The 18095-nt window shown below is 54.8% G+C and overlaps 1 protein-coding gene across 1 annotated transcript; it reads left to right on the top strand.

The window, feature by feature from the left end:
- JSRP1 (junctional sarcoplasmic reticulum protein 1) lies at positions 1–18070 on the top strand. Its single transcript, XM_067312953.1, has 10 exons — positions 1–23; positions 1090–1186; positions 9564–9642; positions 10855–10992; positions 12933–12979; positions 14455–14617; positions 15168–15320; positions 15726–15788; positions 16073–16203; positions 16459–18070. The coding sequence occupies exons 2-10, from the start codon at positions 1100–1102 to the stop codon at positions 16972–16974; spliced, it is 1377 nt and encodes a 458-aa protein (XP_067169054.1). The 5' UTR covers positions 1–23; positions 1090–1099; the 3' UTR covers positions 16975–18070.
- Positions 18071–18095: the final 25 nt, after the last annotated feature.

The raw sequence follows: 18095 nt of genomic DNA, 5'->3' as shown, positions 1-18095 counted from the left end.
TTTAAGGAGTCTCTAGACAAGAGGTAAGAGGGTACAGCCAGGGAACAGAGCCTGACTGGAGGGGATGCTGAGCACCTTGCTGCTGGGATAAGGCTGCGAAGGAGGAGATCATCTCCTGCTCTTCTGCCCACTTGTACAGGAGTGTTGCCATTTTTTAATAATTCCATCATCACTTTAAATAGCTGTTACTACCACAGCCTCCAGGCTCCTGACTCAAGTCCTCACTGGCTGTACACAAAAGCAAATGCTGGCACCCTGCCATTTCCCGTATATGTCTCTGCTCCTACCTGCCCCATCCTGGGGCGTATTTCATTACTTTGTGCCTTCTTGCCAAGAAATACCAGACTGGTGTTGTAGACGATCATGGGAACGAATTCAGTCTGTGCTGAGCTCTGCTCCTGCGATCCAAGGAATGATTGCTGTCTCCTGCCCTGGAATAAAGCACAGGGTGCTTGACCTGGAGTGAAAACGAGGTTGCTTAACCAAGCTTTCTTCAAGAGGGGAAAAGGGGAGGGTCAGTAGTCAGAACAAGCCTTGGTACTCCCACCACCATGTTATATTGGTGAGAAAACAGCATAAAAACCAGTGCACATTGCCAAAGCTGAACCAAAATGATTGCATATCTCCATGCCCCCTCATATGGAGGTCTTTGTCTAAGTCTCTTTACAGACAGGCAGCCCCATGGGAAAGAGCCTGTTTTCATTAAAGTTTTATTCTTGCATCTTCTGCTCTGTCAGTTCATAAAAAATTTCTGCTTAAGCTTGTGTTAACCCTGGCAAGTTTGCAATTGCACCTTGGCTTTTCCAGAATGTTTGTTTCTTCTGGTGATAGAAGGTAGGTTTACGTGAGCATCCATCTTATAGACTAGCCTTTTTGATGCCAAAGAGCCACAGCTCTGTAATCCCCTTGTAAATCTAGCATAACCCCATTGATTCAGTGAAGCTGTCTTGGATTTACACCAGCAAAACTCATCCTGGCATGCAACCCACAGTCTCGACCAAAGTGTTTGCAATTTAGCAAAGCCCCTGTAGGCTGTGAGCATTAACGATGACCTGTGAGCACAAGTTACAATGATATCTGTCCTCATAGGACTGCACGGATGGACCCTGCACAACCTCCCAGCACCAGGTGCCGAAAGCAGAGTAATGCTGCCAGAAGGCTTTTGTGTTTAGTCCATGGGGTGAAGGTAAAATTAATTGCTTGGTTGCTTACTGTCAACTACAGCCAAAAGTATGCTCGCTCTGGCACTGCAGCGCTGGGTTCCCAGGCTCTGCGCGTGGTTGCTTGTGTATTTGGCAGTGTGGGGTCAACAGAAGCTGGTTTGATGGCGAGGGGAGATGCTCCCTTCTGCGTACATCTCTCCGTTCGACAGTTGTTTGCTTCACCCAGTTTCAGCCACATATTTCTAGAAATTTGGTCTTGGTGGCCACAGATATGGAGAGTCTCAAACCTTAGTTTAAATATGGATCTTGTTCCATGCTGTTTGAACAGGACATAATTTAAGAACAAACGGCCAGCAAGGAAATTTTGGGAAAGGAATAGAAAACGTTAGAGATCATGAGATTTGATGTGTTTTGATTTAGCTAGGAGAGTGTGATCCCAGACCCCCAGGCTTCAAGTAGGGCAGAACATGAATATTTATGTATTTGCACTGTTGCAGTGTAATTGCCTGTGCAGGACAAAACCCCGTCTGCAGGTTGATGCTAATGATAGTGGGCAAAAAGGAGAGAAAACTGAATAATTTAAAATGCAGCTTTGGGAAAGGGAGTTTGCTGCTATTTTAAGGCCTAAATGGTTTGGTTCTTGCTTGTTACTATTCATAATGTATTGCGTTTGGCATTACTTTATACAAGTAAGGAGACTGAAAGCTGAGAGCAGAAGGGAATTTCACTCAAAAACCTTGTCCCCAAATCTCAGCTTTTTCTGTGCTGTTTATTGTTAACTGATTTGGAGACCAGCTCAAATTTTGGAGAAGGAAAGGCATCATCAAAGTCTCCAAACCTCAGAGGTAGCAAAACACGTCCGTGAGGACCCTAGTACGTTCCTTGGAGAGTCAGGAAACACCAGAGCAGACCATTCTGATGTTGTCAAGGGGAAACTTTTTTTAAGAAAGCAGAAATCAAACCTTTCCAGCCTTCTTTCTCCATCACAGGGAAACAAAGAAAGAAATGGCATGGGGCAGGGCAGAGAGAGCAGACAAGCCAATGTATGAGAAACCTTTGTGCGTTGTCTTTGAAGGCTCCTGAATATTAGCTTGAGGTTTCGTTGTCTGGTAACAACAGAGAGAGAAAAATTGCTCGAAGCTGAAAAGTGGGGAATTGGGTGGGGGAGCAAGAAGGCATTGGGAAACATCAGCTGAGGGTCTCCCGGTGGTTAAGAAGTTCCTGCTATTTTTGCCTTTGCTGCAGTGGCTTCAGGTGTACTTTGTACTTTTATGACCCATCTAACCCTAAAGACCCGAAATCGGCCTGCCTGGGGCATTTCCTCCCTCCTGCCATGTAACCCAGCCAGTGCAAAGGGGCTCTGGGCAGGCGTCCTCCCTGAGGCCCCTGAGCTCCAGGAGCTCCTCGTAAAATTGTTGAGAGGCTCCCGAGAACTGCAAATATCCTCCCTGCAATGACAGAGGGACAAAAAGGAGTTTCTTCTGACGTGGGCTGATTGCTTTTGAAATGACTGCTCAATCCCACCAGGACTTTGCAGTGTTATTAATGGTGTCAGGGCAACCTGGAGCGCCGGGTAAGACTCTTTTTATGGTTTGTGAACCAAGAGGTGAAAGGGGAGTGCTAAATCGACAGGACTAGGTCTCCTACCGTCATTCTGAAGAGCCAAAGTAGTCCAGAAGGATAGACCAAAGCTGGAACAAGTGCAGAGAGAGGCTGCCACGATGGTGAGAGCACGGAGGCTCTCTCATGGGATGAGAGGACCTGAAACTGGGTGGTTTAGTCTGCGTTTAGGCTGGAGGACAGGGCTGCAGCCTTGGCCTAGATCAAGAACATGGCCTGGCTGCTTGCAGCTGAGGGATTACGGTGAAATCAGACCCCTCTGGCTGCTTCGCTGTGCAGATGCCGAGGGGAGAGCACTGCCTGACTGGTCGCACGCTGTAGGTGAAAGGGGGGGTGAGATCTGCAGATCCCACCGTGCCAGCACGGTCAGGGGCAGTAACCTCACTGATCAAGGCCACTAACGAATCAGTCACTGCCTGCTGGAAAGAAAGTCAAAACAGAGCAGAGTTATGATTGTTGGGATATTATTCCCAGACAGTTCTTGGGGCTGGGCAGCTGCCCAGCCCCCCTTATCCAAAGGCTCGCTTTCCCTTTAATCACCTTTTGCCTCAGTTTCCCCTGACATCCAACAACTTCCAGTGGTAACCCTTTAAGGGACAAACATCACAGCCTGTTTCCCTATCCCCAAATGGCACTTCCAAGGACAGTTTGTTTGAAATGTCATGTTCAAACACAGTCACTTACTTGTATTCTCCTCGGAGGTACTAACGGCTGTAAATCTTCAAAGAGAATAATGATTAGCCCTAAGCAGCGCTGGGCTGTGAGAAAACGTATAATGGAACAATTATTGAAAGCAGCTGAGACTAAAAGTAGCATTTAATGGGATCCGGCATCTTGTGTTCCAGCTGACCTGAATGCTGCTCATTCTGCCAAGCAAAGAGAGTGAAAACCTCTGAGATTCGTAAGTCGGAGTATTTAGGTCACACGTGGATTAGAGTGTGATCAGATTGGCTTTAATGTAGAGCTGCTCCGAACAGATATAGATCATACAGTATGCGAAGGAATCAATGCTTTCAACGCCTTTTAGGGAGATCACAGGGGAGCCTGGCGAAATGTTCTACCTCCAGAGCTGTGTTTTGTAAGGTCTTTCAGAGGCACAATAGATTACAAGCGTTATTCACCTGTGTGTGATCACAGCTGTTGTGGGCAGGGGCAGGGAGCCCTTCCCTGTGGTCCGGATTGCCACTGCGTTGGCTGCAGCACATCTATGCACTGTGCTCATCCCCACTTGGATGTAGACATCCAGGCGAGAGAGGAGACTGTGGTGCAGTGGGAGCTTCGAGCCTCTCAACATAGACACTAGTTGCCTCTTCTGCTCTTTGCCATGAAGGTAGCAGAGACCTAACAAACTCATTTCATTTAAGAATGCACCCACACTGTTCTTGACCAGCTCTGGGTCACAGACCCATTAGATGTGGTATTTTCTGTCCCTTCCAGCCTGATGTCTTGTAATGGTGCTGAGAGGTCTGAGCTCCAGCCAGCCCCAGGACTAAGGCTGGTGACTGAACCCAGGAGTCTTGTTGGGGCCATCTGCAAGGCCAGGACCTGAGAGCAAACCGCAGCCTGTCTGGATCTGTTCATGTTATCTGAGCAGCTGCTTCTTCACCGTATCAGCATGAAGGGTGATTAGTGCTGGCATGAGGCCAGAGCAGAGTATCCGTGTTCTGCCGGACCAGTTAATGGCTGGGTCCCCCCCTCCTCCTAATGGATAAAACAGACAAATGTGATCATTAACACTTCCCAGCCACCAAAACCTCACCCTCCTGGCAGAGCCAGGGAGCCCGGACACCCCTCTGGGTGCACTGAGGGGATGTGTCTCCTATGGCCACCAACAGAGGTGACCTTCCTCCTGGTTCTGCGTGAGCCTTTCGTCACCAGACCACCCCAGAAAGCCACTCTGGGGACAGGCGACGGCTGGGGTCCATCTGCCTTCCTTGTTCTCCAGCAGATCCCTGAGCGCCTCACCCTGCAGGAGCTCTGCAGAGCCAAGGCCTGTCACCAGCACAATTCAGCCATCACCACTGGGAACAGTTATGAGAAAACATGGACCCTTAAAACAATCGGATGCTGCTGATGATAGATAAGTCTGTGTGTCTGGCACAGACACTGCTCTCTCCCTGAATGAAGGGCTAGCTGGCTCTAGCTCAGTGCTGGAAAGATTGAAGTGGGAGAGTGTTTCTGGGATGGATGTGATTATCTTTGCTATCCTCTGCTGGAAGAATGTGTCCACAGGCAGTTATGCTGGTGCCTGGTTTTTGTCTTCATGCTAGACCCCACCTCACTTCTAAGGACCAGTGGTGTTATGTCTTCCCAGCCTGCTCCTTGGGTATGTCCTTGCCTTCAAACGAAGACTCATAATCTTCCTGGCTTGCTGTCCCACCAAGCTCGCCCACAGCTACAAGCTCTGGGTAAGAGGAAGACAGACGGCAGCCTCAAAGACTCTGCAGGCTGTGATCTCTTAAACCACAGGCCAGCCTGAGATGGCACAAATCCCTCAGAGCTCGTCTCCTCCCTGGCCAATTCCACCTCGTCCCAGGTGAGGGACAGAAGGCATCCTCAGCTGTGATTTCCTAGCTAACCAAATCACAGCAACACTGAAGCTACAGGGGAAAGCCCAGGTCTGTGCTGTACCAGTCCTGCAGTATTAGATGTTTTCCCTTAGCTGAACCCATCGGGGCTGGGACCTGCAAGCAGCCAGACAGGGTATTGCCCCAGCGCAGTGGAGCCCATCCAGGTTATTAGCTGTGGGTATCGGCTTGCGCAAAGGATGCATGGTCTGTCTCGCTGGATCCCTCCCGGTGTGTTGGGAAACATTACCCAACCCCACATTTATGCCTGGTGGCACGAAGCCACAGGAACATCCAGCTTCCAAAATGCCCCAAGCCTGCAATTAGCTGCACCTCCACGAGGAGATTGTTCAGCTCAACATATCTAAAATCTTCCACGATGATAGATTGTGATTTGACAGGAGACCCGTAGTTGGCAGACCGAAGTGTCTCTTCACTTCCTGTAACTTCCAGAGTGTTCCTGAATAATGACAGTGCTCATAAAGGTCTGTGATTCTTCTAATCACCCAGAGAAATCATCTCTCTGACTGATGCTGATGTGTTGCTACCTCGGGGTTAGGAGGCAGCAGCTGCGTTTCAGCACACAGATATTGCACAACTGTTCAGGATGGGAAGATCTGATGACTGCTGGATGCAATCAAAAGAGGAATTTTAGGTCAGCAGAATATTGTTGGCAGTGCTGGGTTATGGCCAAGTTGCTATGGGGACACCTGCACCTTTAGGTTTTTGACAGTGCAAGGAATCAGGATGCTCTTTCACCTGATTTCCCCCAGAAATTACACTTCTGTGAGCATCTCTTCCATCCGTCAGCCCCGCTCTCACCTCTGATCCCTCCTAAGCCCAGTGGCAAACTCCAACCACATCTAACAGGAGGGTGGAGGGCTACAAAATACGAAGTGCCTGCAACAAGCCCGTGCAATGCCCGGCCTGGGTGCCATGTGCACCTCCTGCAGGTATTTGTTTGGCTGCCAGCGGCTGCAAGGCAACATGTTGTGTCGGGCTCGCCTGGCAGCCGAAGGGGCCATCACCTGCATCACCCAGGATTGCCCCAGCACCCGTGGCCGTCCGCCACCGCGCAAGGGACTGGGGATGATGCTGGCATGGAGCTGAATCCTGCTCAAGCAGGATTGCAAAGCCCTACATATGGAGCTGGGCTGGAGGTGGTGCCCACAAAGCCCAGCGGTCCTTGCTGTTGGCAACACTGAGACCTTCCTAGCTGAGAGTCAGTTAATGTGTACCATGGGCCAGGCTAAATGAGAATTTAATGTCAAATGGCCTCCCTGCTGTGTCCCTGAACTCACTGCAAACCTGCACCCAAGCCCAGGCTGCCCATGGAGACACCAGGCTCTTTCAGGCCTGAACGTAGGCTTGGGCCTGGGCTTAGCAGGCAACACTGAAATTCTCATCATTAAACGAGGGTAAGAGCCCAACCCTGCCTATGTGCAGGGTTGGAGGATAAATGCTTCGAGGACTGGAAGAAGATTGCTGCTTCCCAGGCCTGGGGAATCCAGCTGGATGGGTCTGGTGTAGCTGGGGATGAAACCCAGCTTGCAGCCAGTGGGTGGAAAGACCTGGAAATGCACCTGGTGAGCCGGTGGACCTGGACCAGGACCTGGGGAAGCATCAAATCCAGCCGTGCAACTGGCTTACAGCATGTGCCTTCCTTCGTACATGTGGCAGGAGAAGAAAGAGGCAGGACTGGGGGGCTGCCGTAGGAATGGAAGCTCTGGGGACAGTGGATGAATTGCAGGGAAAAAAGGAAAATTCATCACCAGAACTAACCTGCGCCAAAAATAATCAGTGACTAATTTTATGTCTTGATGATTGCCTTTTAACTGCGAGTTATTAAAGACAGTGAGAAAGAAGATTATGTCCTGGTGGGAGGATAAATGAGTGTTGCCATAGAAGCGAGGCGATGCTGCAGCACTGCTTGGTCCATCCGGACCCGCAAACCCGGGCTCTTGGACTACCAACCTCCAAGCCACGGCAGAGCCACGGCAGTGGCCATTGCACCACAGCGAGAAAAGCACCCGTGCGAATCTGAGGCAAGCTGACAGCCTGGGAAGGCAGAGAAGATAGATTTGCATTGACAAGCCAAAGCCGGAGAGCTGATATTTAGCGTGAACGCTGAGCAGAGCCCGTGGGCGGCCGGGCCCTGGTCTGTTGTGCTGATTGATTACTCTCCTGTGCTGCTCCACCAGCCGCTTTCTCCCTGCATTTTTGCATGGCTGGATCACATTTCCAAGGCTTTTCCCCCCACTTCTCCAAGCAAAACTGGTCCCAGAGACACTTATCATCTCAGGGCAGGGGACAAGCAGGGATTTTAAGGGAGTTGCAAGGGATTAGGAAAGAATTGGCCCCTGGGAATCGCTTTCCTCCATCTGCCTGGGTTAAATTGTACAGTGGTAACGGAGGCTTTCGAACTTGGCCGGGGAGCGTTCAGAGCTAAACGTGTGGAGGCAAAAACACTCTCGGTCCCTCCCAGCTGCAGGAAACGTGTGTTGAAAGATCCCCCGGAAGGGATGGGAGAGCAGGTCTCTGTCCCATGTCCCCGCTCCGGGATGAAGCACTGCTTGGGCTCTGTGTGCCTGCAAACATTAATCCCTCAACCCCCATTTTTTTCCTGGGAGGATGACATAGTCAACAGGAGATGGGGGCAAGATTACGATTCTGCAAGCATCACAAGAAATGTGATTAACTGGGAACAGAAGGGATTTTTATTTGGCCTGTGTGTGATTTTCTGCTTTCATTGCATCCCCATAAAGCAAACATGCCTCGCTGGTTAACTGCCCTGACCTTACCGGAGTGGGAATAAAACTGAGAAAAATACCCTTGGCATGCGATCCCGCAGCCCTGGCGCGGCGAGGAGGTCTTTGTTTATAGCTCCATCTCTTCCTCCATCTGGGTTCAGCTTCTGCAGCATGTTATTTATACCGCAGCAGGGTTCACTGCGTGCTTCGTCCTGCCTCTGCCAAAGAGGGGAAATCCCTGCCCTGGAAAGCAGACGACTGCTCTGGAGTTCGTTTGCTGCGTGCTCCTAAAGCAGGACCACAATGTGTTTTTACTCGATGAAAGGTGTTCTCGGGCCAGCTCCCGCAGACCCGCCAGGGCAGCCGGCTCCCTTCATGATTGGACACTGTGCAGGTGCCTCCCTGAGGTCCGGGCAGGAGGGAAAAGCTGGGATACTTGGTGAGAAGGAGACACATGGCATGTTCTGGGAAGTTCAGCCAGAAATGCATTTGCAGTCCTGTTTGGGACTGGAATTTGTGGTTTGACTTGGTCTTTCTGGGCCAACCACCAGTTGTGGAGGCCAGAGCCTTGCAGCTGCGGCAGATGCAATCAGGCTTAGGCTCTCCAGGGTGAAACAAGGGTGCAAACGTGCACCCCGCTGCCCTGCAGGTCTCCTCCCTGTCCCTTCTTGCTCCTGCCCTGGGATCTGTGTGAAAAATCCTGGGAAACCTCCAACCTTGGGCACGGGCCAGGCCATGCCATACATCACCGAGACATCAGAAAAACAGAGACTGAAGTGATGTTAAGGGGAAAAAATGTGCTGTAAGTTGTTTTTAAGGCTGATAGGAAACAGAGAGTGCCATTGCAACTGTCTGCAAAGCCCAGGACTTTGAGGAGCGACTGGGCCATTTTTGGTGATCGGCTGCATTTAACTTCTGGTATCGGGAAGCCAAGAGGGAAGTGTGAGCTCCTCCAGGAAACTGGTGCCCGGTTTATTCCTCCTTTTAAATCTTGCAATCAACCAATTCTCTAACCCATGCTAAAGAAAAAGACCAATGCTGCAAAAGCAAAACATCCAATGTTAAGGTTTTTTAGACCTAAAACCTTTCAGAAGTGGAGGTCCGTAGGGTGTCCTCTCTTCTCCACCGTACCTGATGCTTGGTGGCTTCGCATGTGGTGTCTGCGCGTCACTGACGCACCACGGCCGTCCCGTCACTCGTGCCGAAACCCTCCTCTAGAGACAAACAGCCCCATGTCCCCTCTCGGCTCTCGCGGGGGACGCCGAGGTGGAAGCCGCATCCCAGCTGCGCCGTTGCCCGTCCCGTGTTTCCAGCGGTCACCCCGTGGCAGAGGGGGCTGCTTAGGGCAGCAGAGCGAAGACGCCCGCTGCTAAATTGCCTTTTTGGCGCACACGGCGAGCCGGCCTCCCCCCGGCACGGGGTGTTGCAGCGCCCCGTGATTGGGTGCTATTTTGCTCCGGCAGGATGCGGCAGCTGTTGCTGTATATTACCCCGGCGAGACCGAGGCAGACCGGAGGCGAGGCGGCCGCGTTGGAGCCCTAGGTATGACTTTGCCTTGCTTTTAACCCTTTTTGCTGACCGTGGGGCAGCCCGCAGCTATAAGCTGCAAGGAACGCTGGCCACTTGTCGCGGCCCGGTGGCCACGGACGTGGCCCTGGGGCTGGGTCACCACTGCCACCGCCATGCAGGTGCTCGCGGGGCGGGCAGCGAAGGCAAGGGACTATTTGGGGGAGTTTCGGACGTGGGTCAGCAGCAGAGGCACCCATGGGATCTCGGGACCGGTCAGGAGAAGTCCCAGCGCCAGCAACGTGGGAAGAGTCACTTCACGCCTGCAGCTTGGCGCATTTTAGAGAATGGGTGCGCAAGGGCGCATCCGGGGCAGTGGTGCATGGACAGGGCCGGTGGGTGGCACGACCTTCATGCGGGAGGTTGCCTTGATCCTTTTGAAGGCTCCAGCGGGAGCCGAGGGCTGAGGTCGGCTCTGCGGGCTGTGGGCAGCCATCCTGGCCGGGATGAGCCATCTCTGGCGCTGGTGGCCATCCTTGCCTCCTGGCCAGGGCGGTTGCCACGTGGTTGGTGGATTGGAGAATCCTCGTTCCAGAGGAGCCTCCGAGGGTGGGAAGGGGCTCGGCATCCTCCTCTGGCCACAGCACTGGGGCCTCACCGGGACCTGGAGCAGGGACACCGCGCGGTGGCCATGCCGCCATGGCTCTGGCGTGGCCGCATGCTCCAGGGAAAAGGCGCTGTGCTGTAGCCAGCTGGCCTGCCCCTGGCAGCGGGCAGGATCAGTCCCCATCCACCCCCTGAGCACAGACCCCGTCTGAATCCAACCTGGAAACAGCCGGGTGGCACCGAGGGAGCCCGGGGCGGCTGATGATGAAGCGTTAAAGCACACGGGGCGTTTCGGCACCTTTGACCACGTGGAAAAGTGCAGCCCTGAAGGCTGCATGCAGGAACAGGGCCAGAAAAGCAGCAACCTCCTTGCTCCAGGGCCTGAGGACCTGGGCGCTCGGCTACCACAGGCAGGCCCACGTCACCCTCACGCCGCCCTCGGGGGCAACTGCGACTCCTCCATCAGGCCGAATCTGCGGGACGAAGGCATGAAAAGAGCACGGTGCCCTGAGCCAGAAGCTGAGCTTTGCCTGGGACCCCCGTTCCCGGCAAATGGCTCCAGGACGCAGCGGGACGGCCCGCGGGCTGCTTGTCCTGCTTCCTCTTGACTGCCCTGCGTTTGCTTTATCCCTCTCGGTTTAGCAAGCATCCCTCGAGGTGACATGGCAGCGGGTCCCTGGGAGGTGCTGGAGACAGACTTGGGACGCCCTGAGGCCACCGAGGAGCTGCCCGGGCAGGCAGGGAGCGCTCAGAGGCAGCCGAGGAAGGACGTGAGAAAAGGTACCTTGCCCTCGCCGGGGCCCTGGCAGCCGCACTGGTTGGCCTGATCCTGCTGCCAAGGCATTGGAAACGCTCCTCTAGGTCTTTGGGAGAGTGCTGGGCATCTCCTTGCCTCATATTGAAGTTTCAGGGTGACCTCACGACGTGACGGGCATCCTCCGCTGCTTGAGAGATGGGGTGAGACAGGCAGTAGCATGTTTGCCTTAAAGATGACAAAGAGCAATAGGGGCTTTTGCCCTCTTCCAGGCTTCGCAGCATTGATGCTAGTGTAAGAAAATGCTTGAAAAGGGAATTTAATTCATTCCGTTTGAAATTCAGGCCTCGTGCAGGGTGGTGGAAGACTGCGGCTGGCCGGGGAGCTGATGGGGTTGAACCGACCTGGTGTAAGGTGCTGATGAACTGAGAGGAGAGATTTTTTTTATTAATCTTACAAAGCAGGCTGCAAAGCTTCTTCAGGTTTGCTGGTTTTGTGAAGGTCTATGTGGGTCAAAAACAAGACAAGCACTTGGGAGAACAAACAATTCTTCATCTTTGTGCTTTAGCTGGGGGCTGGGAACCCTCCCAGCTGAAATCTGTGCGTCCTCATGGCAGATCCAAGACTTCCCAAAAGAGAAAAGACCAGACTTGCCATTCCTGATGTTGCTGAAACAAAAACCAAAGACATGTTTTGTTTCCGTGTTGAAAGCAAAGATCTTTTAGACTATTGTTCCCCAGCCAAAAGGTTTCCTTTTATTTATGTGCTTTGCTTCCAGTATCATGTTTTAGATTTCATCTCGGGACCTGGTGTTTTTTTTCTCAGCGTTCATTGTTCCACCAGGGAAAAACAAACGGATTCTGGGTCAAATGGGGCAGAAATTCCTGCTTCTGATAAGCGTTTGCATGGGTGCAACATTCAGATCCCAATGGAGCGAGTGCTGAGGTCGGAGTTGCTGAGAGAGCTGAGACCTCTTCACACTGGGATCAGTTTAGTATTTCTTTAATTCTGTAGCTCATGCCAAACCCACAGATGCAAAAATGACTGACTGCAGCGACTATAAACCAAGAGAAACCCAGCATGCTCCTGAATCCAGTCGTTGTGGTGAAGCGCTGGAGAGCTCTGGTTACTCCTCTGGGTAGTTTTCTTTCCCATTTAACATCTGGAAAGAGCCGTGAAAGTGCAGGGTTTGGAGGCAAAGCAGTTCCCGGTGCCAGGACTGTGCTGGGTGGGCTCGGGCATCTCCTCGCTGCTGCTCTCAGAAAGCTGAGATCCCTCTGTGGAGCCAGCCCGGAGCAGCGCTCCCATCTACGCGCGTACAACATTGTGTGGGCGCAGTTGGGACCCCCAAGGGTCACAGTCCTCTTTGGTGGCTCAAGGCCTTCTTGGAGATCTGAGTAGCTGATGGGGGGGATCTGCCTTGCTGCCTGGACTATGGCTTGAGCTGCATCTGCCCTTCCACCCCTGAACGGTGTCTTTCCAGCCCTCAGGTTTTCAGGGTGTCCTGGTGTATCCTGGGCTGTGTGTTTGGCAGGAATTTCATCGTTCCCCTCTCAGCTTTAGCTCACCCAGGATGGCGACGTTTTGGGGCTCAGCAGCCTGCAACCAATGCTGCTCTTAGATCTGAATCTTCCAAGCTGGTGCTGTGATGCTGAAGGCAACGGGCTGCAGCTCAGCTGGCCAGTGGCTTCTGCCTGTCTTAGGAAACCTCATTGCACGTGTGACCTGCGGAGGCCCTGCCGTGAGGCTGGAAACGTGCTGGCAGAGCCGCTCTTAGGGACTTAGGCTTGCTCCGCTCTGAAACAGCCGCAGCTCTGCCACGCCGAAGGGGAAAGCACTGACGCGCCAGGAGCGCGGTTTCCTTCTCGCCGGGCTGGCTGGTGGCAGCGAGAGGACCACACAGCCCGAGCCCCTGGCAATTCCCAGCCCGTTGCTTAACAGACTGTGTTACATTTGTCTTTAACAGATGCCGATGTGCTGGGGAGCAGCGACAGAGCAAATAGCAGGTCCCATGTAAGTACGCCGGAAGCGGGATTGCCAGCGGCGCTCCCTGGGATGCTGCCACAGGGATGGGCAAGCGTGGCAGCAGGGCAGGGGCTGGGGTTTCTCAGGCCCCTCTTTGAGCTGGACCTGCTCACTCTGTCCATCACCTCCACAGCTTGTGATGGAGGCGGTGGAGGTTTCAGTGCTTGACCTCTCCATGGGTCTGCCCCCAGCCCCAGGCATGCTTGGCTCCACCTCGCAGCCCAGACAAGAGCCCTCAGACCCTCCCGTCCCGGGGAATTGCTGACATCAGGCTCACAAGCTGTTGGGATTGACCCTTCTGTGTCCCTGGAGGGGAAGAGGGGACATGGAGGGGACCTTGGTAGCAAAACTGCCTCCCATCCACTAAACAAGCCAAAACCCAGCTCCTGACCCACGGGCAGGGCGGTTGGACCCAGAGCCAAGCTTTGTGCCAGCTGGAAGAGGTGGCCCCGCAGGGTGGTTCGGCTGAGGCCCGTCTGGGGACATGGACCTGCCTCAGAGGCTGGCCAGGGTGCAAGACACTCGGCTGAGAGCAGCCGCTCCGGTTACACGGCCAGGGGTAAAGCCACAAAGTGATCAACCCCCGTGCGGCTCGGTGTAAACTAATCCCCGGCCAGAGGCTGGAGCGAATTCCCTGCGGAGGCTGAGATTTCTCATTTGATGAACCAGGAGAGGGTGCTGGTGGCATGGGGTCATGTCCTGCCCTGGTGCCTGAGGCTCTGGCCACGGTCAGTGCAGGTGCAGGAGAGGTTTCCCATTAGGGGAGCAAAACCGAGGGTCATTCCCTGATGACATTTAGCCAGGAGCAGGACCTGGGCAGGCTTTGCAGGGAATTGCACCACATCCATCTCATCGGAGCCAAAGGGTTCACCGTTCAGCTGTCACTGTCACTGAGCTGCGCTGGCGGGCAGTGCTCGCTCGGGGCACGAGTCCAGTGCCTCTGACACACAGGGCGAAGCTGCCGGAGGGAGGATCGCACCCAGCAGGGCCGGGAGGATTGCACCCAGCTCAGCCCTGCAGCTCTGCCTCTTCGGGGGTGCAGCCGTACGCCTGTGCGTGTGTGTGTGCACTAGCAGGGCCGCACCCCAGCGCCTTCCCTGCAGCACGGAGCCAGCTAGTGGCTGAATCGGTCCTAGCAAAAAAAAAGCCACTTGTGTTTTTTAAGGCTGCCAGGCGGGTTAAGATGAAGCAAATGCATGCACCAGGGCTGGATGCTGCAAGGACTGAGTCAGGAGCCTGGTTAGCGCCGCTCGGGGTCCTGCAGCAGCATTCGCTCAGCCACATTAGGCCTCAGACAGTCTGACCGCAAATCTTCAGGGGACCTGAGTCCACTGCATTAAACACCCTCTGCCTTGGGAGGAGGCACCCGCGCACGGTCATGCCCCTGCTTCCCACTCGGCCACGCTGCTGGTGTCTCCGTGGCTGTCGTGTGATGCTCTGACACCCCATGCTTCCCCCCACAGGGCCTAGAGAAGGAGAGGTCCCGACTTGGTGTCTCCGAGGAGGATCAAGACGAGCGGGAGTTGAGCATGCCAGAACCAGCGCCCCTCGGCGCAGACAAGAAAGCGGTGGAGAAGAAGCGTGCAGAGAAGGTGGGAGCAAAAGGCAGCACCTCCGTGCCCCCAGGTAAGCATGCTTGGAAACCTCTCATCCTCCCTGAAACAGCCTCCTGGCCCCACAGTGGAGACAGACCCCCCCTGCCTCTCTGGCCAGCCCAGAAAGCACATCTGGCCATGGAGCCATGATGGGATAAACGCTCCTCTCCCTAGTCCCTGTGAGCTCAGTGGCATTGAGAGGACATGGCCCTTCCAAAGTGGGGATGGGACTTGCGGGTCACCTGCCAAATCTCCCTCCTCTTCCTGCTGGGCTTTGCCACTGGTCCTGGGATGGGGGAGAGCAGAGAAGCCTGAAACAAGGGCAGATTTACTCTGTTTGAGCCCTGGGATGTTACAAAGCCATCGCAGCCTGAACAGCTCAGGCTGACCCCCCCCCCCACACACATCCCTTCCTCTCCCTCCTCTCAGCAGCACAAACCCACTGCTGGCAGCTCCTGGCCCTGCTTCCACCCTGAAATGGGGGTGATACAGGGTGATGCCAGGGGCTCTTGCCTCCAGCACTGAGCCATTTGCCACCTGCCTGCCCTCCCCATAACGCTCTTTTCCTTTGGGCTCACCAGTCCCCAAGAGCCTCCCTGTGAAGAGGACAGTGGAGCCCCAAAGCCTTGACCCCATGGAGGAGCCGCTCATCTGGGAAGGGCTCACCCTCAACAAATGCATCCTCGTGGCCTCCTTCGTCGCCCTGCTCAGCGTCAGCTTCCAGGTGCTCCAAGGTAAGCGGGGCCGGCAGAGCGGGGAGCCTGCAGGGACCAGCTCTGCTCCCGGACACGGCCCCATTGGGGCTCACAGGGGCTCAGGGAGAAGGGGCGAATTGCCCAGGGCTAGCCAGCGGGTTGCTGGAATGAACCCCAATCTGCTGGGTCCCAGCCCAGCGGCTGGTCCCAGACTGGTTTTTGTGGGGTCAGTTAGGGCACAGCCCATGGGGGATTTGGGAGACACAAAGCGGAATGAGGGTCTGGCCACTCTGAAAGCCACGTGCTGGCTGCTGCTAGCACAACGTGCTCTCCGGCAAAGGGCTGCAGCCCTGGCCTTGTGGCAGGGCCAGGATGGCCAGACCCCTCCAACATCGCATCCCTCAGCTCCACTCCTCCTGCCTCTTCTTCGCTTCTCTCTTCTAGCACCTTGCTCTAGGGAAGGAATTAGCAGTGACAGACAGGCCCCTCCACCTCCACCCCTTCACGGTAGGTTCAGATGCTCCTGTCTGGCTCAGGACTGGCCCGGTCCTCTGGGTCAGGCTTGAGATGGGGCCACGTCCTGGTGAAACCAGTGACTGGGGTGGGATGGCCCCGGGAGCCTTGTGTTAAACTGGCACCAGGGACCAGGGTGGGCACTGTGGGGGGAAATGTTGATAATCTGGGAGGCGAGACATCCAAGCGGCCACCCCCTGTCTTGTCCTCTGTGTGTGCACAGAGATGGAGGCCCCTGGGCCTCCCCAGAGCATTGGCTCACCCTACTCCTGTCCTAGAGGTCATTGACACCAAGGAGGACATCCCAGAAGTGGTGGCTGCCCCACCGGTCCAACCCGAGAGCAGCCTGTTCGAGGACAGTGATGGTGACGATGACAGGGAAGATGACAGTGAAGCTGACAGCAACCTGGTATGGGCCTGGGGCAGGAGGGAGAAACAGCAGCCTCTGGGCACTTCCCTTTTGGGGAGCATTTCATCTCCCAAGGGACAGATGGGAAAGGGATCCCAGGCCCTTCCTGCAATGGGCTGGCAGATGTCACCAGGGCCTGGCCAGGTGGGGCCATGAGCCAGGGAGGGCAGAGCAGGGATGCAGGGACCAAGGCCTCGGCCACGGGAGCACGGCCAGCTAGAGCCAGCGCCCTGACTCACTCTGCTCTCCCTGCAGGCCGAGCCGTGGATCTTCAAGAAATGGTTTGGCCGCTTGGAGCAAGAGGACGAAGAGGAAGAACCCGAAGCCGAACCTGAGGAGCCACCAGCCAAGGTCGAGGTGAGGAAGAGCCGAGAGAAGCCCAGAGGCCCGGAGAGGAAAGAAGAGAAGCCCAGGGAAAGTCGTGCAGCCCAGGTGGAGAGGAGCAGCCGGAAGGAGACGCGACCCAAGGACAGAGCCCCTGAGGACAAGGCTGGCAGAACCCCAAGGGCACCCAAGGAGCCGGAGCAGCAGCCCTACAAGAAGCGGGGCCGGGAGGGCAAGGAGGGCAGGCGAGAAGGGAGGGAGCGTGACGAGCACAAGAAAGACGAGTGGAAGAGCCGCCCCGCCAAGGCTGACCGCGAGGACAACCGGAAGCGGGACTGGAGGCAGCAGCGAGGAGAGCAGAAGGGCAAGAAGCCCTGGGAGCATCACACGTCTGCCCCGGGGAAGGACAGCACTGCCAGGCCCAGGGAAGGCAAGAAGCGTGACTGAGACCCCGGCCTGCGGGACTGGGATGAACAAGGGGCTGAACGACACTAAATCCAGGGAGGGGGGGGTCCAAACTCCCCCAGCCTGGGCACTGCCACTGCAGCCAGCACCCCAGCAACCCCCCAGGGCCAAGATCCACCCATCTCCTACCACTCCCTGCCTGCTCTCCAGAGACACCCGGACTCCATCTGTCTGCCGAAATCCCCAGCCACAGCCGTGCCTCCACCCCATGCTTTGAGAGGAGCCAGCGGCTCGTGTGGTCAGAGCAACAGGTGAAGACACCTGGGTCCTGTTTCCCACTCTGCCACCAGCTCGCTGGGAGACCCTGCCCAAGTCACATCACTTCTTTATCCCTCTGTCTCCCCCGTCTCCAAGCCGGGCATCGCAGTCAGAGCAGGCAGGCGCTCCTGCACCTCCGAGCAGAGACACCAGGCAGTTAGAGCAGCCCAGGAGCATGGCACAAGCCTCCCTGCGGACTTTGGGCCCCTCTGGATTAGATGCATGAAGGCAAGCTGAAAGGACCGGGGAAATGAGCTTCTCTCCACTTGGGCTTCGTGCTAATTCTCCATCCCCACCAGAAAACTTCTTGCCGTTCACTTTTGCTTTGCAAACCAGGCCCGCCACACAGTACCTGAGGCATCAGGATGGCGCAGTCAGCAAGGAGCGGCCGTAGTGATACCAGCGAACAGAATTTGCCTGCAGACTGTTTAGCGCTTGAATTCAATTAATTGTTTTATTAAAAGCAAATCAAGAGAGAAGTTTCTTATGGGCTAAAGAAGCCGGGCTGCTGCCATCCTTGGATGGACTTCAGGGAAACAAGCACAAAGACCTAGCCAGGCCCTGGTGCCATCGCCACAGGATGAAGCAAAGCTTGCTAGAAACAAAACCCCGCTGACGCAGCCCATGGCCCTGGGCTCCCTTTGGGACTTGCCTTTACAGAGTAGCTTATAGGAACAAACCAGAAGTGCAATATCTCACAGTGCTGTAGTAACTACAGGAGATGTTAACAGCCCCAAGCCATGGCAGATTGCAGTATTTACTACATCAATAGAGGTTAAAATAAACTATTTTCATTTTTAATAACGTATTAAATTGAATGTTTTAAAAAAAAAAAAAAAGAAGTT

Source organism: Apteryx mantelli, chromosome 30 (assembly GCF_036417845.1).
Source record: "Apteryx mantelli isolate bAptMan1 chromosome 30, bAptMan1.hap1, whole genome shotgun sequence".
In the NCBI taxonomy this organism is placed as follows: domain Eukaryota; kingdom Metazoa; phylum Chordata; class Aves; order Apterygiformes; family Apterygidae; genus Apteryx; species Apteryx mantelli.
Note: the sequence above shows the minus strand (reverse complement) of the source record. Positions and strands in the feature narration are given on the sequence as shown.

Bases quoted from the DNA above. Each gene is read 5' to 3' on its own strand.
- JSRP1 (XM_067312953.1), top strand. From the start codon at position 1,100: ATGGACCCTGCACAACCTCCCAGCACCAGGTGCCGAAAGCAGAGTAAT. The intron at 10,993-12,932 runs GTACCTTGCCCT...TGTCTTTAACAG, and splicing joins GAGGAAGGACGTGAGAAAAG to ATGCCGATGTGCTGGGGAGC. The intron at 15,789-16,072 runs GTAGGTTCAGAT...CTCCTGTCCTAG, and splicing joins TCCACCTCCACCCCTTCACG to AGGTCATTGACACCAAGGAG.